Here is a 25,743-nt window from a genome sequence, read left to right as displayed (position 1 = left end):
ACCATCAATTTCAAAGGATACCACATTTACAACCAAACAAATAGATCACAAACAGATAACCAGCCAATAGGTGGCACCTCAATTATAATAAAAAAACAAATACCACATATAAAATTACAACTCCAAACAAACCTTCAAACAATAGCAATTAAAGCTACACTCCACTGACCAACAACTATTTATTCAATCTACATTTCACCTAAACATAAACTAAATAAAACCGGAATTGAAGATCTGATAACACAACTCCCCATACCTTTTATATTAATGGGGGACTTCAACACCCATAACAAAATGTGAGGATGTGAGAATATTAACCAAACTGGGAAAATCATTGAATCATTACTGGAATCACCCAAAATAGCTATATTTAACGACAAAACACACACATACCTTCACCCAGGCACAGGAACGACATCAGCTACTGACCTAACACTATGCTCCCCCACAATATTTATTGACTTCCAATGGGAGGTACATAACGACCAGTGCGGCAGCGATCACTTCCCAATTTTTCTCAAAACCCAAGAACCTGCAACAGAAGAAACAAAACCAAAATGGCAAATCTATAAAAAGCTAACTGGACTGAATTTAGCAAACTTTGCATAAACTTAATTAACCAAGAAATAGTTAACAAACCAGATCCTATGTTAGCTTTCACCAATACACTAAACGAAATAGCAATCAAGACAATCCCCCCAAAAAATGCTAAAACACTTCAAACAACATCCTACAAAACCCAACCATCAAAAATACCTACAAGCACGAGCAAAAGCACGCTATATTATAAAAAAAAGCAAAAAAGAAACCTGGCAAAACTATATTTCCAAATTGATCAACATGCCATAAAAAAACATGGGAAATAATAAGGAAAATGACTGGAAAAAAACTTGGAACACCAATAAATAATATAAGTACACCAAATGGTAGACAAATTATAGACAAAAAAGAAATAGCAAACATAATCGCAAATGAATTCAGCCAAAACTCATCATCCAACCGCTACTCCCCCAAATTCCAAAAATATAAAAACAACGCAGAAAAAAAAAAAAAACTCAACTTCATATCCAATAACAAAGAATATTATAACATCTCTTTCACTATAACAGAAAATGCAATTCATAAAAGTAAAGATACAGCTACCGGTGCAGACGACATCCACTATCAATTTCTAAAACATGCCAGACACATCTCTCAACATTCTCTTACAGATAATTAACAACATATGGTGGACTAACAATTTTCCAAAATACTGGCTCAAATCCAATATCATCCCAATTCCTAAAACGGAAAGACCACTCCAACCCTACCAATTATCGTCCCATCGCCCTAATAAGCTGTATATGCAAAACAACAGAAAGGATGGTCAATACAAGACTAATGTGGCATTTAGAAAAATATAACTTCATCTCTACACACCAAAGCGGATTTAGACAAAATCAAGGTACTAACAACCAACTTATTCGACTAGAAACATTCGTAACGGTCTAATAAGAAACCATCACGTGGTCTCAATCTTTTTTAATATCGAAAAAGCGTATGACACCACGTGGAGGTATGGAATCTGGAAAGATATTCATAATATGGGAATCAGAGGAAACCTAGCAAAATTTATCCAAGAATTCCTATCCCACAGAACATTTAAAGTATGCTTAGGAAATATAACATCAGATCAATACACACAAGAAACAGGGGTACCACAGGGTAGTATACTATCTGCCACCCTTTTTCTAATTAAAATCAACAGTATAATCGAAAATGTTAACATGGGATTCGGAAAAAACATTATTTGTTGATGACTTTTTAATAACTTGCTCACCACCAAATATGCCAACTATCGAAAGACAAATGCAACATTGCCTTAACAAAAAAGGTCTTTGAGTTAACCAAAATGGATTCAAAATATCCAAAAGCAAAACCACATGTATCCATGTATTGCCTTATATCTGAATACACTTTATGTAAAATTTCAAATATTTAGATCAAAAATTGGCTGAGTAATTTGGTAGACTGCAGAGGTCAATTTTTTTTTGTAAACTTTGACCCCAATTTTGATTGGTTTGGTTTGGTTTTACGGCATATCAACCTTTTTTTTTTGTTTTTTTAATGCCGAGTTCCAGTTTTTTTGTTTTTTTTGGAATAGATATTTTAATTTAATCAGTGAGTCAAATCAGACTTTTTGTATCATTAGGTGATGTGCTTCCTTCCTTTTTTGGGGGTGGGGTGTAAAGTTGGATTGAATTAAAGTTATATTCTTTTATATAGATTTACTTTTTTCAGAAATGTTATTTTGTTGGAGTTTATTTTTTTAAATAGTTCTTTCATATTGTTGACATGGTAATAATTTTGCTGGATATGCACGAGATCGCCACAATCCAAAAGAAAGTGTTTTACTGCAAAAGGTTCTTGGCATGCAAAACATTCTGGAGGGTCTTCTTTTTTTTTAACAGGAAGGAGTGGGTTATGTGCGTATGTCCTATGCGAATACGGGACAAAATCACTTCCTCTCTACGTGATCTTCTAGCATCTGGTAATCGTTCTTCTATTGTGGGTTTGATCTTGAAAAGTTTATTATTTGGACAGTTATTCCATCTTTCTTGCCATTTCTTCATAATGAGATTATTTATTTGTTGTTTGTAGTCAGAATGTGGAATTTTTATATTGCTTTTAGGGAGTTTTAAAGCATTTTTGGCAGCTATGTCAGCTTTTTCATTGCCCTGAATTCCAGAATGACTGGGGATCCAGCAGAATTTGATACTTTTGTTTTGTGAGAGAGTATGTATTTTTTGTAGCAGTTTGATGAGTAGTGGGTTATTTAAATTTTTATTCTTTAAGGATTCGAGTACCGATAGGGAGTCTGAAAAAATTATAAAATTGTTGTGGGTAAGGTCAGTGATGAGATCTAGTGCCATATCTAAGGCTGTGGCTTCGGCACTAAAAATTGAGGCATGGTCTGGTAGTCGCTTCTGTAAGGTAATGTTAGTGGATACGACTCCGCATCTGGTTTTGTTGCTGTCTTTGGACCCATCTGTGTATATGTGCTGATGGTTTGGGTATTTTTCCTGAATGATAAGGAGTTTTTCTTGATAGGTTAGTGAATGGCTTTGATTTTTTGGGAGGTTATTTAATTCAAGGATGATTTCAGGTTGTTTTAGTAGCCAGGGTGGAAGGCTTAGTTGGTTGACATTATGGATATTGGTGATTGTGATACCTGCATCTTCTACTAGTGGTTTTGTACGGAGCCCAAAAGGTTTTATAGCTTTTACTTTTTGGTCATATAGATTTTGGTAATTTGGATTGAAGGTACAGTTAGAGGTTGGATTTGTTGGTTGTGATTTTTCTCTATCATAGAGCGAGTAATCTAGTGAGTTTGCAATGCAGTCGTAAGCAGGATTGTCTGGGCAAGAGAGAATTTTGGTCAAGTATTGCAAGGCTAGTTTGTCGCGTCGAATTGATAATGGGGGTTCATTGGCTTCTGCATAGAGACTATAAATTCTTAGGGTTAATACTAGACAAAAAACTTACATTCATCCCTCATATAAAACATCTTAAAAATAAATGTAATAAAACCTTACAGCTAATGCGGGTCATTGCCCACATAGATTGGGGAGCGGACAGACAAACCCTATTAAAGTTATATAGGTCACTAGTGCGATCGAAACTAGACTATGGTAGCTTCATTTATGGTGCCACCAGGAAGTCGTATATAAAGATATTGGACACCGTTCAACATCAGGGCCTCAGGCTTGCGCTGGGAGCCTTCCGAACTTCCCAATTTTGACCCCTTAGCATTACTTGTTATGGGCTCAAATAAAATTATAAAATTTGATCCATGTCCAAAGAATCTCTATCTAAAATTTCAAGTGTTTAGACTCAAAATTGTCGGAGGAGTTTGGTAGAGTTCTCAAAGGTCAAATCGTTGAACTTTGACCCCTTAACAGCCAAATTTCTGGCTGAAAACCAATCAAAAAGATTTTCCCAAATGTTGAGTCTGTAGACTGGAAATTGATAGTTATTGTGTATGGAAGTGTAGACACACACACGGACATTTTCACTTTTATAGATTGTTTATATATTTTCCGCAACATTGTGAAAATAACACTCAAGATGAGAACAGGAGTTCGAAAAATCCAAATAAAATTTATAAATTTTGAGATTTATTTTGTTTAACTTATACTGTGTCTGGCTTATTCATGTCTTCGGTTTTGATTGGCATTTTTATGGATGGAGGCAACAGAAAACATTTTTATGAATGGAGGCAACGAAAAACATTTTTATGGATGGAGGCAACGAAAAACATTTTAATGGATGGAGGCAACGAAAAACATTTTTATGGATGGAGGCAACGAAAAACATTTTTATGGATGGAGGCAACGAAAAACATTTTTATGGATGGAGGCAACGAAAAACATTTTTATGGATGGAGGCAACGGAAAACATTTTTATGGATGGAGGCAACGGAAAACATTTTTATGGATGGAGGCAACGGAAAACATTTTTATGGATGGAGGCAACGAAAAACATTTTTATGGATGGAGGCAACGAAAAACATTTTTATGGATGGAGGCAACAAAAACATTTTTATGGATGGAGGCAACGGAAAACATTTTTATGGATGGAGGCAACGGAAAACATTTTTATGGATGGAGGCAACGGAAAACATTTTTATGGATGGAGGCAACGAAAAACATTTTTATGGATGGAGGCAACGGAAAACATTTTTATGGATGGAGGCAACGGAAAACATTTTTATGGATGGAGGCAACGGAAAACATTTTTATGGATGGAGGCAACGGACAACATTTTCCAGACTTTCAAAGGCAAGTCTGTTCAAAAGTGAAAATCCAACTTGGAGACTTGTCTAGCTGTGTTACCAACTTTATTTCATTTAAAAAATTTTTTTAATGAATAAAAAAATAAGTTGGATAATGTTGCAATTTTGAAACAAGTTCATGAAGCAGCTGCTACTCACCAAATTAGGAACAGGTCAAAAAAAAAAAAGAAAAATTTCCCACTTATATAAAAATCAATGAATTTTTAACAAATGTTCTGCATTTCTAGCGACTGCACATTTGTGTATGCTCTTTATTTGGAACTTGATTTGAAAACTGATTTGACTTATCAAAACAAACAAGTACATGTTTTTTAATTAAAACTTGAAATATGATTATAAATCAAACTAAAAGATGCCCACAAAGGTATAATAAATAAGTACTTTTTTTCAGAATTTTGTAAATTCTTTGTTTGAAAACAATTTTGTGATTTTTAAAATTAACTCTTTTTCTATATTTTGTGTATTTCAGGTTTAGCCCATGTGGAAGCCACTGTTGTTGCTCTTGTGGAAATCATCCATGCCTTTTGTGTGTGTGATCTAAGTATCGTGAGTCAAGCAACTAAACAATATGTCCGTTTGCTGCTCTGCCCAGTAAGTCTTGTTCTTTTTAAATTATAAAAACAAAAACTAACTCCTCCTTTTTAAATTAGTAACATGTTTTGTTTTTTTTCAATAGGATCCATGTGTTAGCTTTGCATGTAAGCAAGCTTTGCTCAAAGTTCTTCGCCCACGTCAGAAACGTCAGAGACGTGTTTTTATTCCATCACCTCCCAGATGCAATTCTCCTGGCAAAAGTAAATCATATTTTATTTCAAATATTTATTAGTTTTTATTTCAAGTGCTTCTTCACAAGTACATCACTATCAAAAAAATGCTGTGTGTGTGTGTATATATATATATATATATTTTCGGTTTAAATAGTCCAAAGTTTTTGGATAGGTGATCAAGCAATGAGAAATTCTTAGAATCTGCACATTTTGATAGCAAACAAATACTTTAAAATTATTTAGTGCCTGTCCAGAATTCCTTCTATACAGTAGAACCCCAGGATATGGCGTTAAAAATTAGTAAAAAAAATACAGTACAATATATATAATACACATGTATATAATCAAATAACATTATGAATAACACCGTAAGGCAGGGCAAATACCATAACCAGGGGCTGGAAAAACATCGTATTTTACATTGTAAGCTGAAAAAAAAAAAGTATACTAGGGGCATTTCATCCCAGGGTTCTAATGTATTAAAAAACAAAAATAAAGAAAAATCTCTGATTTATGTACCCATGATAAAAAAATATTGTATTCCTAAAATCCCATAAATTGATAAGTGGGTTTATTTAAAAAAAAAAAAAAAATCATTTTAAAGCGAATGTGATTTTTGTTTTTTTTCTCAATGTTCCCATGTTGATTATGGATTTCCAAATTCTGGACAAGCACCAATTATTTTTATTTGAATTAATACAAATATTTATTTTAATATATTTTAATATTATGGATGTCATAGCCATCTCGTTTGCTTCTGTATTAAACTAAAGCTGTACAAAAAGTTCAATATTTTGATGTTTGGGTGCTTTTTTAGTGAAGCTATTTGTCACAGATGGGTACTGTGGGGTTTTCTAATTTAAAAAATTATAAAGTTTTGTAAAATGTTTTAAATTTATTTAAAAATAAAATGGAAATTCAAAAATACAGAGGGAAATATAAAAGAAATTGAAAAATAATTTATTCAAAAAACAACAGGTAAATGATCATGGATACAAATGAGAAAGGTTAAAATAATTTTTTTTTAATTTTTTGCGAAAAGATGAAATATCCAAAAATAGATAAGTTTCCGAAAATAATATTTATGAAGCAATGAAAATTAGGTTCACTTAGCATTCAAATGGCAAAAAATAGTTTATGTTGCTGTCGTCTTATATAGAGGCAATAACATGGCTAACAACCACAATATTATACATTAAATAAATTTTTAAAATTTAAAGTTTTTACAAAAAATGCTTTGTAATGTATCTTAATTTCATTAAGAGTAATTTCTTTTCTTTTTGTTTGGGTTTTTATATAAAAACGCTTTATAATTTTGATGTTCTTTTTTTAATATATTTTTTGTAGGAGGGGCTGATGATGATGACTATGAACATCAGAGCAAAGTCGCTAAAAACCATAGCCAACAGGAACGTAAACCAGAATCCGAAGCCGTTGAACCAGATCAAGATCTGATGGCGCATTATCCCGATCAGGTATGAAGCGTAGGTTTTTTGCTACTTGTAGAAAGTCTAGAATGACTTTTGCAAATATGTCGATTTATATGGAATTATCAAAAACGTTATTTCTAAAGTAATCAAGTTTGCGTACAACACATGCCAGTATGTAAAAAATGATATTAAATGATATATTATGACGACGATGATGATAAATAAAATAATTTCATCATTTAAATAAATAAGTCTATTCGAAATCTTGGATCCTTTCTTTTCTTCTTCATGAGAGTTGAAAAATTAAATTCTGAACGTTTAACATAATTGAATGTGACTTATATAATTAATCGATATAAACGATGCATAAACTTTTGTGTTAATAATCTTATTCTGAAAGCTGAGAATGTCTTTCAACTTGATATCGACACGGACACATTTTATCCTCAATTGAAAAATGAAGAACACGTCTGTGTCGCTGATGCTATTTGTTCCTAATAGTGAAATGTGTCTGTTTGCAGAGTGAACCAATGGTTTTAGAATCTGCTGACCATAATCTTCCTTTAGAAGTCCTTCTAGAGGGAAGTGGTGCCAATTTCCCACCGATAGTTGACATCCCACCTGATGCTGATGATGAGACAATGGTAGAACTAGCAATAGCTCTCAGTCTACAGGATCAGGTCAGTTCATTTGATGGATCAAGGAAAACAGTTTTATAACAGACACAAATCCATGTATAGTGTCGGATCATTTGTGTATATGATTAGTTTCTCAAAAATGTAGAAATCGGGTTGCTAAAAGAATATTTAGCATAAATACATTCTTTAGCATTAAAAAAGATGTGTGTGTGTGTGTGTGTATATATATATATATATGTGTACAGACAGCTTTTTTTGAATACATGTATATCTATATGTATATATAATACAAAATATACGCTCAACAGCTACACAAATACAATCATTTCAATCTCAGATCTTATCAGCTCATTCTAAAATGTTTAGATGAAATCTGAGATCAAAACACAATTGTATCTGTGTAGCTTTTTAGCATATATTTTTTCATAATTATAGAGCTATGCTAAAAATTCTCAAATATATTTTAATATATTTTAATGTATTTTGGATCTGGGTGTATATAATACACTGTGTGTGTATTATAATATAATTGCTAGTGATAAAGCTCATTTGGTCTTCAGACTAGTGGCAACTGCAACAATTTTAAATGTTGAAAAAAGTTTCAGAGAGTTATTGATTTGATTTCGTTAACTTAAAAAACTAAATAAGCTCTTTTGTATTATAAAGTAAAATAACAAAATAAAAAATTTTTACCTTTCATTTTGGATGCCTGGAAATGATCTAAAAGATGGAATTTTGTTTTTAAATAATTAAATCATATATATATATATATATATATATATTTTTATCAGTTACTCTCAAAACGATTTTCAAAATTGAAGTAAATTTTTTACAATGTTGATTATTTGTCTGCTATATGAATAGAATTTTCCAATCAGGGAAGTTAAAAGAAAAATTCTTGTCAAATTATAAGAGAATAATGAAGAGTATATTTTGTCATTTAAGAATTTCTCAATTGTTAGCAATTTTTGTAACTTTATTTTTTTCAGTCACGACATGGAGGTGAGCTTAGCTTACAAAGTTTAGGATTGACTGCACAAAGCAACGTAAGTATCTTTTCATTAGTATTTGTACAATAAAATTTATATTTGTAAACATTAAATGAGGTTGTTTTGGTTCTCTTCAAGCTCTATGATAAATACCCTAACAAATCTTGCTTTCCCGACTGTTGGAAAATTGCTTCTGTTGTACCAGTTTACAAGTATTCTGCCAAAAGAACTGACCCACTCAATTATTTTCCCATTAGCCTCCTCTCTCTCTCTCGGTCAAAATCTTTGAGCCTGTACTCAATCAAGTACTAGTCTGCCACCTCATAGACAATAAACTTTTATCTGACCAACAGTATGGATTTAGACAAGCTCGTTCTACTGCAGATATTCTAACTGTAATCTCCGAACATATATATCAAGCACTGGATAAGGCAGGGGAAACTAGGTCAGTAGCTTTAGACATATCTAAGCATTTTACAGGGTTTGGCATGATGGTCTTATAAAAATCAAATTGTATGGTATTGCTGGGCATATACTCAACATAATCAAATCCTTCTTAGATAAGAGAAAAATCCAGGTTGTCTGCGATTGTTGTACATGAAAACCTGATATAAATGCGGGTGTGCCACAGGGGTCAATCCTTGGACTGTTATTCCTGATATTCATAAATGGAACAAATACATTGAGGCAATTGCCAAGGCTGCTGTGAGGAAGATGGGCTCTCTCCACCGCGCTAAAAAGCTACTCATACCTGAGAATATTCTGTATCTCTACAAGCCCACGGTCTGCCCATGCATGGAGGATTGTTGCTACATCTGGGCTGGTGCATCTACCACTAGTCTCACTAGGGTTAAAAAAAGAGTTACCAACCTAATAGGTCCTGAACTATCAACTAAACTTCAACCTCTGTCCCAATGCTGAACCATGGCACCCTTGTGCCTGTTTTGCAAGTATTTCAATGGCAGGTTCTCTGATGAACTCTGAGCGCTAGTACCCCCCTCAACAACAATATCCTCGACAAACCCAACCACCTTTACAGAGGTCCCTAGATGCTGTAAAGCCTTTTACTCGAATAGTTTTTCCCTTCAGACAGCTGCATTTTTGAATACTCTTGCGGGCCTCTACTTCCATGACTGTACTGACATGCAGAAATTCAAGTGTAATGTAAATAGACAACTTGCTTCCCAACTCCCTAAATAGTATCCCTGCAAATCTGGCCCCAAATAGTAGCCCATCACAACTAAGTGACCATGTGCCTTGTTTGGGATGAAACGTCAATAAAAGAAAGAAAAAAAAAACGATTTAATATTTTAATAACATTTTTTTTTTAATATTTGAACTTGATATGTTTTATGATTATGGTATTCTAATGTTGGACTTTCTGTAATGTAAGAACTTTTCGACCAGATTGAGACAGATAATCTACACCTCAATGTATCATCCATATACAAGCCATACAAGCCTTTCATATATCATTCAGTATAGAAATTGATTTTTGCTTTCATTAAACTTTGCTGTTATGAACGTTGATAAAAAAATCATTGGATTACTTTTTCCTCTTAACTTCACATGATGGTTACTTACTTCAACAATTTTTGGTTCACTTATGAACGCTTGACAAAATGAAATGTGGTTAAATCAAGGTTCTGGTAGAGTTTGATGCCATGAACAATTTATGTTCTCATGAAAATTGTGTTCTTTGCTGTAAGAGAATTATGGGAAGTTTTATGTGCAAAACTGTTGACAGTTTTGGTACCTTTTTTGTCACTTGTGTATGCTGATGTTTCTTATGTGCTAAAATTTATTAATTCATGATTTGAACTAGTGCTACCAGATCAGGCTGTCTATTGGCTTCCTGAGAAGAAATGCACCTACATCGATTTTCTGTTTTTGTTTTCTATTCTCCTTTGTAAAACTTAATTATGTTCTGCAAAAAAACCCAAAAAATAACAACCCCTCCCCTCTGCTCTCCTTTCTTTTTCTATCTCTACTACCCAACCCCGTCGATGGGCATAAGAATACACCGACTGCCCCCCTGGAGAGAGTAAAAACCTCTCAATGGGGCCACCTGTTAGCCATGGGTGGCGACCCGTAATGCCTAGGAAAGGGATGCTGGTGGCTGAGTAACTGATACCTAGGAAAAACAAAGGTATCAATTGCAACACTCCACTTTGGCCTCGTACTGGGCTAGACGGGCGGTTGGACGGGCCCGATCCAATCAATCGGCTGGTCACGTCAAGCTCTAAACTTGACTAACATAACAAGAAAATCCACTCGCACTCCCCATCTTTTTACAATAAACAGATTTATAAAGCGGTGGCTCATGGGTCAATCAACTCGCTGGACAAATAGACTTATCACGGCTGAAAAACAAATATTCCTACTACAAAGAGGCTTTTGAAAAAAAAATTTTTTAGTAAAAAATGGACAAACTACAGGTGCTTAGGGCCACCAACGAGATGAGTATACCTCCCGTGTATCCCTGTTGCTGTTGGGGCGAATGGGTTTCCCTCCCAACACCTCCCATATAGGGCTCCGGGATGGGTGGGGAGCATGAGAGAAGAAAAATTATGAACTACAAAAGTGGCCCACTATAAGCCTCAAAAAAGAAGTCATTCAGAAGTCAGACTCAGAAACTGAAATAAACAAACAAACCTTCCCGAGATTTTTCGTAATAGAAACAATTGAAGGAGAACAAATAACAAAAATGTCTCCTTTCAAAATAGAAAGAATACTATCAAAAGGAATCAAACCAAAAACTGTAAAAACAAAAAACAAAAAAATGGCTCACTGTTAATCGAAATAACAAACCAGAAACAAGCAACTGAAATTTACAAATGGAAACTTTTCGATGATCGAAAAATAAAAACCTACCCCCACAAAACATTGAACACTAGCAAAGGTGTAATCAGGTGCCCCAAACTAGCCCTGTGCCCCTTAGAAGAAACAAAAAATAATCTTAAAAATCAAAACATCGTTGATATCAAAAGAATTCAGATAAAAACAAGATCCGGTGAAATCATAGACACAAACACTTATTAACATTTGATACTCCTCAAATACCTAACAACATAAAAATAGGATATGAAAAAATAAACACTGAAATTTACATACCAAGCCCATTCAGGTGTCACAATTGTCATCGATACGGGCACCATAAAGATCGATGTACACGACCACCAACTTGCATGAGATGTGAGACAGAGAAACACATACTGATTGTCAAAACGCACCAAAATGCATCAATTGCCATCAAAATCATAGCACAAACTCAAAGGAATGCGAAAAATGGAAAAAAGAAAAAGAAACTCTCAGAATAAAATACACCAAAAAAACACAAGTTTCCAAGAAGCCCGTAAACTAGCAGAAAACACAAAATACTCTGAGATAACAAAAAGAAATACACAGCCTAACCTTGAACCAAATAATAATACAACAAAAACAAACATCCAAATTGAAATATTCATGAAATTACTCAATGAAATGAGAGAATTAATAGAAGACTTAAAAAAAAACATGAAACAAACCATCACAGAAAGTAAAGATTTTTTAAAGAATATAACCGAAATAAAACAAAATCCCCAAACTAAAACTCTACCACAAAAACCTATTAAACTCCAAACAACAGCATCCATAGAAACAACCCTACGACATAAGAAATAAACAGACCCCAAAAGAACCCCACAAGACCACTACCAATAAAAGCAAAATAAACAGATCCCGCTCAACCTCTAGATCAGGACCCCACCACCCACCACGACCCCATTCGCGATCTGAAACCCGAAACACCCAAGCAAACGTCGAAACTATAGATGTAGGCATAAACACCAACAGCCCAAAACCAGAAAAAGACAAACCATGGCTCATAAAATAATTCAATGGAACATAAGAGGAACAAAACCCAACTTTGAAGAAATATTACTCCTTATAAAAACTTACTGCCCTGCTATAATTGCTCTACAAGAAACCCACCTAAAAGATAATACAATTAATATAAAACACTACTGCTCATATAACTACATAAACAAGAATTCAAACATAGCTACAGGAGGATCATCACTACTTATAAACAAAAACATCCCACACAGTGAAATAAACCTAAAAACAAACATGCAATAACCGCAACATTCCATAAAACAATAGCATTCTGTTCACTATACATCCCACCAAGTGAAAGAATAAAAGGAGCTGAACTAAATGCCCTACTCCAACAACTACCAAAACCATTCATACTAATGGGGGGGGGACCTAAACGGCCACAACAAACTATGGAGTAGTATAAGAAATGACAAACGTGGTAAAATAATCGAAACGCTACTTAACCAAAATCAATTATGCCTACTCAACACCAAAGAAAATACATATTTACACCCAGCAACAGGCACTCTCTCAGCTATTGATTTAGTAATTTGCGACCCAACTCTATTTATGGACTACAACTGGAAAACACATGATGATACATGCGGAAGCAACCACTACCCAATTATACTAGAAAACAAAAACCCAGAAGCAGACGACAAACCCGCCTGTTGGAATTTAAAAAAGGCAAACTGGGAAAAATTCCCAAACTCCTGCAAATCTAGACTGATACCAGAAGCAAACACCCAGACTGAGGATCACATAATATATTTCAACAATACACTCCTTACCATTGCAAAAGAAAACGTACCAAAAAGTTCTCCCCCTACAAAAGTCAACAAAGCATGGTATAACAAAGAATGCCAGGAAGCAGTGAGAATGCGACATGCCAAACTAAAAAATTTTAAAAAGAATCCAACTAAGGAAACGTAAATCAATTTAAAAACAGCAAAAGCAAGAAAAATCATCAAAGAAGCAAGAAGGAACACCTGGAAAAACTTTGTATCAAAAATAAATGAGAACACCAAAATCAAAAAAAGTATGGGAGATGGCAAGAAAAATAAATAAAATCATTGAAAACATAAACCCTGGTACTAACTGTGCCCTATACGTGGACGACTTACTCATCTGCTACCGATCAAAATACATAACCACAGCTGAACGAAAACTGCAACTTTGTCTAAATAAAATAAACGAATGGGCCACAAAAAATGGTTTTAAATTCTCAAAAGAAAAAACAAAATGCGTCCATTTCTGTAAACTCCAAAGAACTCACCATGATCCTATCCTAAAACTGGATAACAATATCATCCCTGTCGTTGAACAACACAAGTACCTGGGCTTAATACACGACAGGAAACTGACCTTCATACCGCACATAAAAATCTAAAAACAAAATGCCACAAGGCCATTAAACTGATCAAAGTCCAAGCCCACACTGACTGGGGCGCTGACAAAACCACACTACTTAAACTATACCGTTCCTTAATAAGATCCAAGCTGGATTATGGATACTTCATATATGAAGAGAATCGTATATAAAAGAACTAAACACAATACACCACCAAGGCTTAAGACTGGTTCTCGGAGCCTTCACCACTTCACCAGTGGAAAGCCTATGCACCTAGTCTAACGAACCTCCACTGACACTTAGACGGAAAAAACTAGCCCTTGAATACTGCTTAAGACTCTCATCATGTCCATCAAACCTTGCAAACAATTGTTTTCCACCCACAACACACAAACTTCTTCAGTGGGAGAGAAAATATTATTAAACCATACAGCCTACGTATAAAAGACCTTCTTACAGAAGCCCAAATAGATACCACAGAAATCCATGTTTCCCTCAAACCAAAATCTCCACCTTGGCTAATTAAACAGCCATCGGTAAATTTAAACCTGAAGAATGTAACAAAATCTTCTAAATCCAACACACATCCCCTAACTTATACAAATAACTTCAATAATATATTAGAACAATATCAAAACTTGACACACATCTACACAGATGACTCCAAAGAACTAAACAAAGCTGGAAGTGCAGCCATATCTAACAACATTATACTACAAAAACGTCTCCCAGACAACTGCTCAATTTTCAGTGCTGGATCAACAGCCATAGACCGAGCTTTAGACATCATCCAAAAAACCAAGTCAAACAAATACTTAATATTATCTGATTCACTTTCAGTCTTAACGTTATTATATAACAAAAACTTGAACAACCCCTTAATCATAAACCTCCTGGAAAGAATCACTTCCCTTTCCAAAAACACTTACATCGTATTCTGCTGGATTCCCAGCCACATAGGACTCAAAAGTAACAAAAAAGCTGATACAGCAGCAAAAAAATCTTTAAAAATGAATATCAGCAATACAAAAGTACCTCACACTGATTACAAACCACTAATCAACAAATACATCACTTCCAAGTGGCAGAAGTCATGGAATGCCTGCAAGAATAACAAGCTCTAGCAGGTGAAGCCCAACCTCGGGGAAAAGAACGGAGGGCGGGACCTCTAGCTGAGAGAAGACAAGAAACAATAATGACAAGACTTCAAATAGGACACACCAGGATCACTCACTCGTACCTGTTAAAAGGTGAAGAGGCCCCATTCTGTGTGTCATGTTGTGAACTTTACACGGTGAAACATCCTGATAGACTGCACGGATCTCCAACAGATACGAATGAGGTACTACCGTGAAGGTCTTTTTCATGGAGTGGACCCTGGCAATATCCTGAAATTCCTAAGAGAAACAAGATTATATAACAAAATCTAAAACCCTAATAAACAACAAACAAACACAACCAAATAACCACTTCAGAAAAACCTAAAACCCAAATAACAAACAAACAAAATACAACCAAACAACCTTTCCAGCAAAATCAAATTACCTAATAAACAACAAACAAACATAACCAAATAACCACTTCAGAAAAACCTAAAACCCAAATAACAAACAAACAAAATACAACCAAACAACCTTTCCAGCAAAATCAAATTACCTAATAAACAACAAACAAACATAACCAAATAACCACTTCAGAAAAACCTAAAACCCAAATAACAAACAAACAAAATACAACCAAACAACCTTTCCAGCAAAATCAAATTACCTAATAAACAACAAACAAACATAACAAAATAACCTCCTCAGCATTAAATGACCCACAAAAGTTGATATGCTGGTTAAATAGCCCATCCATCCATCCATCCATGATTTGAAAGTTTTAAATTGATGAGCACTGCTGCCTTGTATGACACGCCATCATATGAATATTCTTGACAGTTGTAACATTTCGACTTAAACATTTAAAGCATTTCTTTTGTAATATTGTTGGAGGGTCTGTATAACATCAAGGGGTGTATATTATGTACGTGTGTCTAACTCCTGTATCGTCTAGTGGTCTAAACTTTACAACAACAGAGAAACATACCTGATCTGTCCTTGATCTTTAACAGTTCCTCTGGAAAAGCTGCTAAGAAGATTCATCCCAATGAATCAACAAATCTTGGGTTGTCTTTTCAGCAACTTTTATTACCAATGTTTCCCCATTGGAAACCTGCCGCTGGTCCTTGATTAACACATTCTGATCCCCTTTACTGGCATACCAGACTACAGACTACCCAAGAAGCTTCTGTTAGCTGAGCTCCAACATGGCAAGTACACCCATGGCGGCCAAAGAAAACGATTTAAAGACACCCTGAAGGCCTTCAACATAGATACATCATCATGGGAGCAAACAGATTTAGATAGAGCCAAGTGGCGGGGTGCTGTTCATGACGGCACCTGCAAATATGAAAGCTACGAAAGGTTACTGCAGAGAAGCGCAGAAAGGATAGGAAGGACAATGTTTTGAAACCCTCGACATCTGCAGTGATTCCCTGTTCCGACTGCAATAGAACTTTTCAAACAAAGATTGGACTTATCAGCCATATCCGTACTCACCGATGATGACTCCCCCCACCATACCCTACAGGATGATCTGATGGTTCTCGTCGTTTTGACGGACGAATACACACACAATGGGATCTATCACTGTCCAACTTGATCCGCTTTCTTTCGCTCCCAATTCTTTACTAATCAAATCAGTGTCATTTCCAAAACTCTCAAATCCATGTCACTTTAAAATGACCTCTACATAAGACTGTCAGACTCTAGAGGTCAACCTATTTTTATATTATTGTTTATGTTCTACATTCTTTTTTAATAAAAAATCTTGACATAAATTATTTTGTAAATATTTACTTTGCTATAACATTCTATTTTTACAAATATTACAACGATCATAAGAATCGTCAACTCGCAATCGCTTTGACATTGCCTTGCTAATATCTAACATTTTTATTCCTTTGATTAATCTTTTATTCAGGGTCCCTTATTAAATTTTTATTTGTTATTGCATTTACTGATGATGTTGCAAAAGTTAAGCTACCCAAATAAGTAATATCTAAATAGGTTAAAAAAAACTCCACCGTAAATAAACAACACATTTGAAAAATGCTGAATGACACAGTGTCAATATTTACAAAAGCCCAAATAATTTAAATAACTTCTCTGGAAAATTTTGACAAAATTAACTACAGATTTGTTTTATACAATCTACTGATTTTTTTTTTTTTTTTTTTTTTTTTTTTTCTGGTCCCTCAACAAAGGAGTGATTGGACTTAGTAATTCACTCCTGTCTGTCTGTTTGTTTGCACTTTTCTCAAGATCCACTCAAATTGAAATTTTGCACAAACATTAGTCTTGGTGAAAGTAACTTTTTGCTAGAACAGATTTCCTGGGATAAGTCTGGTTGTTCCCCTTAGGAGCATTATAGGGGTAAAATTGCCCCTAAATTTTTTATCCGTTCGCACTTTTCTCAATCACACCTTGGATTTTTTTTTATTTTGCACAAAATTAGTCAAGAATTTTAGTGAAGGAAAATGGATTCAATAATTAAGTAAAATATTCAAATTAAGTTTCAATTTTTGGTCCATCAACTTAATCAAATTTGGACCTTAGAATTCGCTTTTGTCTGTTTGTTCCTAAAATTCTCAATAACTACTCATTACATTTTTCTGAAATTTTGCATGAAGTTACAACTATCCAAAGGAGGAAATGTAACATTCTCGTTTTTTTTGATAAAAATTCTGGTGGCGTCATAAGGTGGTCAAAATGGCCAAAAATAGCACTTTTTGAGATGTAGAATCTTTCCCGACCATTAGATTTTGCTGAAAATTACCCAAAAGCAAGATAACATAGACATCTGGAAATATTTGATCATGGGAAAATTCTGGGGCTTGAGCCCTAGGATGTTTTCGGTATGAAAAACACCTTTTCGGGCTAATTTTTATTTTTCTCCTAAAATTCAAGGCATTAGTTGGGAGACAATATAGTTTTTTACTTATGGTTTTTGATTTTTTCCACTTAAAAACTTTATCCCAATGATTGACATGAGACTAGGTTATCAGCTTCCGACCACAATTGACCAGCATTCATATGAGCAGCTAAAAAGGGTAATGTGACAGGAACTGTTTTACAATGTTTACTCGTTTTATTTTTCTACAAGGTGTTGTAAAATTCTGTACAAACATTTTGTATCAAAGTATCATGTGAGAATCTTGTCTCGTTTTATTTTCATTTCCTTTCTTGTCCTTTTTAGAATGGTTCCTTATTGGAAGAAGGACCTTTGTCCGATACAACTGCTTCAGCTCCAGGTAGTGATGATGAAGTTGGCAGTAACACAGCTACTGATGGATCTACACTGAGAACATCTCCGGCAGAACATGCTGGCAGTGCCGGCTCTGAAAGTGGCGGTAGTGCAGTGGACTCTGTCTCAAGTAATTTAATTTCTTTTACATTTTGGAATACTATGCGTGTCTTATTTCAACATTTGGAACATGTTTTTTTTTTTTTTTTTTTTAAATAGGCTAATTTTTGCCATAAATATTTCAATAATTATATACTCTTAGATTATTTGTGCATTTCAATAAGTTTTGTATTTCTTTAATTTTAAATTTTATGGATTACTAGATCATCCGTGACCCATTGTGTCAGTTTTGCTTGTTAAAATTTATAATTTCTTTGATATTGTTTGATAATCATATTTTTACAAGGATTACAAAATAAAAAGATTTCACAAAACCAAAATACATTGTAATGAAAGCCATTCTTCTTTCACTATTAAATGACAGCAGACCCCCCCCTCTCTCAGCACACACACTATCCTGTTTTGCTCTTCTATTTATTTTAAAAAATTGCTAAAAAAAACGCTTTGTTTTTTGTGATTGTAAAAAAGAACCGCAAATAACTATGACATGTTTTGTTGTAGGAATAATATTTTTTAAACTTTCAGTCACAAAATATATTCGTGAATTACATTAAAAAAATGTTTAATGCTTTGTAATCATTAGGTCTTTTAATAATAAGAGAGAAAACCTCAAGTTGTTACAATTATAAAAACTTATGTTAACTTTTCTTCAGTTTTTATTCTTTTAGAAAACTTGAAACTTTACAAATAATGAAAATTGAGATATTGATTAAATTTATCCTTTTTCTGTCTTAATATGAATATAAAAAAAAATCAATTTAAAATTTTTGTCTCGCATAAATTGAGAAGCGTAGTTGTAATAATTATTTTATTTTGTTATTTAATTTTTTTTTAATCCTTTTTAAAAGTGAGTGGACGCAGTAGTGCTTATGGTGATGGCGCCCAGGAAAGTACTGCCACTGGAGCCCGTAGTGAAACCAGCAGTGTTGGTGTACCCAGTGGTTCAATGCAGCCTGAACTTGGAGAAGTAATGGACGCAGAAACAGATCATGATACTTCATATCGGTAAGACTGACAAAACAAAAAATACGAAATGCTTATAGCTTTGCCATACTTTGCAACACCCTGTTTTTCATATCGATTCTAAATCTATCAGAAAATGGCAGAAGAAATTAAGAATTTCAATCAGCTTTGAAATATTAGATCAGCATTACTGTACAATGTTCAATGATCATTCAATAAGTATGAAATAAAAGTAAAAAAATAGTAAGAAAGGTTGAGGGTTGAGGACATGTGTTGCATGAGGAGAAATAATATGAGAATGATACAATGGATGTGTAGTGTAAGTCTTGTAGGCAGGCTTAGATCTGATGAGTATTGGGAGACTTTGCTGGTATGGCCACATCCAAAGCATGGATGAGAGATGTAGAACAGATGAGGCGGAAAGGCCAAGGAAAACATGGGAGGAATTGATAAAAATCGACTTAAAAGAAAGTGACAAAGACCTGTTTAGAGATAGATTAGTTTGGAAGTCAATTTACTAAAGCCGACTAACACATGCCAGCAGTTAAAATTGACATTAAACTGAATATGAAGAAAAGCTTCTTTGAATTTAGCAGTATTATTTTTTTTTTATTATTGCATTTTCACTCCCCAAAAAGGCACAGTGCCACTTTGATGTAGTTGGCTACTATCTCTGACATAATTTGAAGTGATACTATGTAGGGAGTTGAACAGCAAGATGTTTGTTTACATTATTCTTGAACTTTTGCATGTCAAGGAAGCAGGAACCCGGAAGGGAATTCCAAAGTCTAGCAGTCCTAGGGAAGAAACTATTAGACTAGTAGGCTTTCTGGTATCTGGGGTTCTCTACTGAATAGGGGTGGGATTTTGCTGCTTATCAGGTTTGTCGGGGGTATTTATGTTGAAGAGGTACGAGGGCTTGGAGCATCTGCCATTAAAATACTTGTAAAACAGGCAAAGAGATGCAACATTTCATCGATGAGACAAGTTGAAGCCTAGCTGACCATTCAGGACCTATTAGGTTGGTGACTCTCTTTTGAACCCCATCTTGGAGTGAGAGGCTAGTAGCATATGCACCAGCCCTAATGCAACAACAATACTCCATGCATGGGCGAGCTCTCAGGGCATAAGTAACTTTCTAGAATGGTAGAGAGAGCCCATCTTCTTTGCAGCAGCCTTGGCAATGCCCTTAATGTATCTGTTCCAACTCATGTTCCCTGTGAATATTAAGTCAAGGAGTTTGAACAAAGTACTTTTGTAACGGACGCGTCACGCGCATCATCACGTTGTAACGAGAACGATGTCCCGGGCCTGCGTCGTCTAGTGGTGGACCCCTCCAGCGTGACCAGACTCGTACTGGTCCCTGGAAAACATACCTCCGCTGCTCAAGGCACGTTAAACGTGCATGACCCCAAGTCCGTGTGGCAACATTGTCCTCTTCGGCTGTCACTCTGGTTTTATGTCTGCGTCTTCGTCGTCTGGCGTCAGGGCATACCTGAAATAAACTGCATCTTCACTTATGCCGGCAATCGAAAAACAAAGAAAAAACTCTGAGGTCATTTTCGTTTAAACCAAATAAAATAATTATTTGCAATCATTCTACATTTGTTTAAAGTCGTGTTTTCGTTATCCGCGCTTCGTGATGCAGGTTGTATATTTGAGATATCAGGTTAATTCTCTAGCTAAGAACAAGTTCTTTTCAAGTTAGTCCTTATTGAGATTTCTGCCCCTGCCTCTCACCCCAGGCGGGGCGAGAGCCGATGTGTACGCTTCGCTCGCTGACCAAAGACTGCCAAAACCCTTCTAACTCTTTCTCGAGTAGGCGATCGTTGTTTATATCAAAAGCATCTTCCTTCCTTTTCTCCATTATCTTCTATTCCCCCCTCTTTCTTCTCTTGTGAATTTCTTTTTCTATCCCTCTGTTATCTTATTCTTTTCTCTTTCTCTATTGTTTTGTGAACATATCTGTCAAACTAGCTTGGTGGTCTCTGAGTTAACACACCGCGGGTCCCCGACTCCGAGCAGACATTTTGGAGCCCAATTCTCGAGACTGTCCGAATCAATTAAAAACTCATTCTCACCAGATCCAACTAGAAGAATAATCTCCTTTTTTTCCGCCATTAAAACAGATATCATGTCTGCCGAACAACCGCCTGTCTTAATCTTTGACACAGTATCAGCACCCCCCCCCCCCCCCGGGCCATAAGCATTCTTATCTTCACCTAGCTGAACGGGACACCCGGCATCGTCCGGTGTCCCGTCACACTTTCAGGTAATGTAACCTCAAAGTTAAACTAATTCAGAAGGCATATATTTTGTGAACATCTTTTCGTATTGCTATTAGTTTTGAATATAGCATTCAACATATATTGGTTTTTGTGATGGTCGTACTCGGTAGGGCTTCTAGTATATACAAAGGTTAAGCCAAAAACTATTATTGCTGTAAAGGCCAAGTATTTATGAGTTACTTTGGTACTTGTATATTAAAAAATGAAAATATTGAAAAAGGTTATATTGTACGCATCCATTTTGGACTGAAGATCTCTGAAAAAAAATTCACTATGATCAAACCTTTTGCTCGGTTTCGCTGTAAAAAAAAAACTACTTGATTAAATTAAGTGAAATTTTTTTTTTTGGAGACCTTCATTCCAAAACAGATGTATACAATATAACCTTTTTCGATATTTTCATTGACAAGTATTTTTACTTTAAATGTTAATACAATAATGTAAATTTTTTGTTTTGCCAGGATGGTAATGAAAGAGGGGAGCAAGAAAAGGAGTGAAGATGCAAGGGTTTGATTTAGGGTTTAAAAAAATGAATATTAATTGACTAATACTAATAAATGATCGGATTATCTGAGAAACAGAAAATATTGTTTTTTTTTTTTTATACAGCAGTTATTTGTAGTAAACATGCTAACTGTGAACAGGTTTAAAAAATATATGTAAATACGTATTAAAAATATACGCGTTCCATATGTTCAGTAATAGTTTCGTTATAGAAACTTACTCTAATTTAAAAATGTAAACAGACACTGATGCACAAGTCATTGATAAAACTTAAGATATAATTACTTTATTTGCCAACTTTTTACAGAAATGTCAAATTTTTCACAATTTTCTTTTGCAGACTTCATTCCTTGCGCTTGATGTTACTTAAACAATTACTACAACATTTTGGAGAACTCAGAGAAGTTGGTGGAGTACGAGCAATTCCGTTTATGCAAGTATGTATGCTATTTTATTGATTTTTACTGATGTCTTTTTCGTAATCTTAAACGGTAATGCCATTTAGATATTGGTTGTTTAAATGAGGATGAATTGAAGAAAAAATACAAGTGTGAGATACTTTCAGATTTGTCATGTGCTGGTTTCATCGCTTGTTTCAGATTTTGCAACATCTTTCAAGCTTAATTGTAAACTTAGCTTTGGTTGAAAAACAAAGCCCTCATTTCAAAAGCACTCCAGCTGCCTGTGACTTCCCGACCTTTTGACTAGGATCAAATTTTAATGTTCTGTCCTTAGTTGAACAAAGAGATCCTTCTTTACTGAGACAGTTTTTATTTTTGCAGAATACCCCTTTTTTGGGAGTTGAATATCTCCCACATAATAAACTACCTTGTGCCTAACTTTACCTTTGTGAAGAGGCAAATAACTAAGGATTTGTTACACACATTTGGCTTTGTTGAACTTAACCACCAAAAGAGTGTTATGCCTGCTTTCATCTCAAGTAATATTTGCAATTTAATGGTTTCTTCTTATCAAAATGAATATATTTTATTTTGTTGATAAATCTATTGCATGTCAGAAATGTTAAATTGATTGTGTACTTTAAATTTTTACATTTTGCACCTCGACAGATATTTCTTTTTTCTGTTATCACCTCGACAGATATTTCTTTTTTCTGTTATCAAATAGGTCATCCTTATTTTAACTGCTGATCTTGATAGTGAAGAGGAGAAAGATCGTGCTGCGTTGGATAATTTACTGACAACCATGTTGAAAGAAATGAATTTCCCTGGAAAGGTATGCACCTATAATCCGCATATAACTTGAAAGCGATGCTATAATGTAGGACTCTAAACAAATTTCTAGTTTTGAAAAAAATGTTGATAAGCACAAAATATGCAAGATCTAAATGAAAGTTAAACAAAACTTGAATATTAAAATTGTTTAAAAATGTTTAAGTATTTCTGATTTAAATTCTACATATATTAATAGTATTTATTAACATACTTACGCACCAACTTTTGAATCTTGAAATATACTACTTTAGTCACCCAATTTACTTACTGTGAGAATAGAAGTTATTTTAAAATTACTGCTACTTTGAACAGCACTAGGAGGAACTGGTAAAACCTTTCTAATTAAATTGATTTTGGCAGCCATTCGATCACAGAATGGCACAGCCTAGCTCTTGCTGCATACAGAATAGCTGTGATGTTATTACTATGTAGAAGAACTACTCATTCTGCTTTGAAACTACTATTAAACATTCAGTTTTTCAAAACTCCCATTTTCAATATCTCCAGAACATCCATCATGGGGAAAAATATTGCAGAAATGCAAACTTATTGTTTGGGTTGAATGCACAATGGCACACAAAAAATCACTTTAGGCTCTTAATCAATCCTTGCAAGATTTGTATGGCAATGTCAGACCATTTGAGAATGCAGTATTCAACACCAGCAGATGAAATAAATGCTTGCCTCAAATACTCTACTTTTTATTGCCATATGAAGACATTTTAATTTAACTCAAAATATGCATGTCCAGTTGCAGAACGCTCGATTCGCATAGAAATTTTTCCATCAATTGTGGGAAATTGGGTACAGAAAAGTGCTGGCTGATCAGAGTTAAGGGCAAATTTCGTTGACTCTTAACTTCTGTAATTTAATTACATCAAAAGAAGAGTTGGTAAGAAAGTTTTTCCAGATATTCAAATTAATTATAAGAATTCCAGTTGGCTGAATACAAAAACGTCCATGAACTTAATGATATTATTTAGCTTAAAATTCTAAGTGAGGTAGTTACATACAAGTTCATCGACACTTGTAAAAGCAGATGAAGTGATTAATTATCCAACAGAATTTTTGAATTCACTAGATTTGCCAGGGATGCCACCGCATGTACTGCAATTGAAAATTGGCATACTTATTATGTTGGGAAACATAAACCAACACTAGCTTTGCAATGGCACATGGCTTGCAGTAAAAAAATTAATGAACAACATCATAGAAGCAACAATCTTAACAAGACCTTTCACAGGTGAAGATGTCCTCATCCCATACATTCCTGTGATTCCACCGGATGCACCATTTCACTTTAGGAAATTGCAATTTCCAATTCGATTGTTGTGTGCAATCACCATCAACAAAGCTCAGGGACAATTTTTACAATTGTGTGGCTTACAGCTACACACTGACTGTTTCTCACAGGGACAACTTATGTTGTGTGTTCACGAGTCAGCAGACCAGAAAATCTATATCAGCTTAGAAAATGGAACAACAAAAAATTGTGTATCCACAAGTACTAGGAAATTAAGCATATAAGAAACATGCATTTTCTCATTTTGGGATTTTTTTCATTGCGCCAAATAGAGCCACAGCAACTCATGGCAAGGTATAGCTAGTGTGTGTATATATATATATACTTTTTCTTGAACAATTATTGATTAAAATAAGAGCTGCTCCCCGTCATCCTAAATAAATATGAATTTCTAATGATGTTATATGTTGTCTTTCTTTTAGGAATTAGATCATATTGCTGAGCGATCCAAGTGCTATGAAGTAAAGTTGGCATTGCTTAGACTACTAAGTGTATTGCTGTCTCGAACAAAAGCTGGAACAAAGACCATGTCAGAGGTTTGTTTATCACTTTCTCTAATTTACATATTTTTACTGATTTGCATGGGATTTGTTATTGTTTTTATTCCAGTTATAAATTTATTAAATCCATTAAACTTGACAAATAGAACTTGTTTCCTGGCAAATAATCTGTGCTAAAATGACAATTTCTTAATTTCTTAATTATGAAGCATTTTACTTATTCTGTTGTTAAATATTTCACGTATATTTGTAATACCTGCAGGCATACTCCATGTTGCTGGAAGAGATAACAAAATTCATGTTCAGAAACATTGTGTAACACGTCTGGATTGATAATGTGTGTAGATTGCAGTCAGTCATCTTAATTTAATTCTTATGAGAAAACAAATGATTTTCCAGTGAAACTCTGCATTTGTTAGAAATGGAAAATTAAAAATAGCATCTAGAATTGCTGAGTATGTAATTATTTAAATCTTTTATTTACAGTAAGATTGTTTTGAGAATTATATTCAAGCACTGATATGTGAGATTACTTATTTCCAATTTCCTGATTTCTCTGCTAAAATAGTAAAAACATACACTTGTAAATAATGTTTGTGAATTATGAACATTCAAC

The 25,743-nt window shown here is 34.4% G+C and overlaps 1 protein-coding gene across 7 annotated transcripts in view; it reads left to right on the top strand.

The window, feature by feature from the left end:
• The window catches only part of LOC145285823 (E3 ubiquitin-protein ligase UBR4-like), a 350,597-nt gene that overhangs the window by 209,293 nt on the left and 115,561 nt on the right, over nucleotides 1-25,743 (top strand). For 6 of the 7 annotated variants that reach the window (XM_080134243.1, XM_080134245.1, XM_080134244.1 and 3 more), the window contains 10 exons: nucleotides 5,304-5,425; nucleotides 5,511-5,628; nucleotides 6,949-7,076; nucleotides 7,553-7,711; nucleotides 8,659-8,715; nucleotides 18,167-18,344; nucleotides 19,183-19,339; nucleotides 22,430-22,526; nucleotides 23,218-23,325; nucleotides 25,050-25,163. In XM_080134243.1, the coding sequence (XP_079990369.1) occupies nucleotides 5,304-5,425; nucleotides 5,511-5,628; nucleotides 6,949-7,076; nucleotides 7,553-7,711; nucleotides 8,659-8,715; nucleotides 18,167-18,344; nucleotides 19,183-19,339; nucleotides 22,430-22,526; nucleotides 23,218-23,325; nucleotides 25,050-25,163 (1,238 nt within the window). The remainder of the gene's footprint in view (nucleotides 1-5,303; nucleotides 5,426-5,510; nucleotides 5,629-6,948; nucleotides 7,077-7,552; nucleotides 7,712-8,658; nucleotides 8,716-18,166; nucleotides 18,345-19,182; nucleotides 19,340-22,429; nucleotides 22,527-23,217; nucleotides 23,326-25,049; nucleotides 25,164-25,743) is intronic. The other variant, XM_080134247.1, reaches the window with a different exon arrangement.

Source organism: Euprymna scolopes, chromosome 10 (genome assembly GCF_053919585.1).
Source record: "Euprymna scolopes isolate OS-2025 chromosome 10, ASM5391958v1, whole genome shotgun sequence".
Taxonomy (NCBI): domain Eukaryota; kingdom Metazoa; phylum Mollusca; class Cephalopoda; order Sepiida; family Sepiolidae; genus Euprymna; species Euprymna scolopes.
This window is presented reverse-complemented; position numbering and strand designations above follow the sequence as displayed.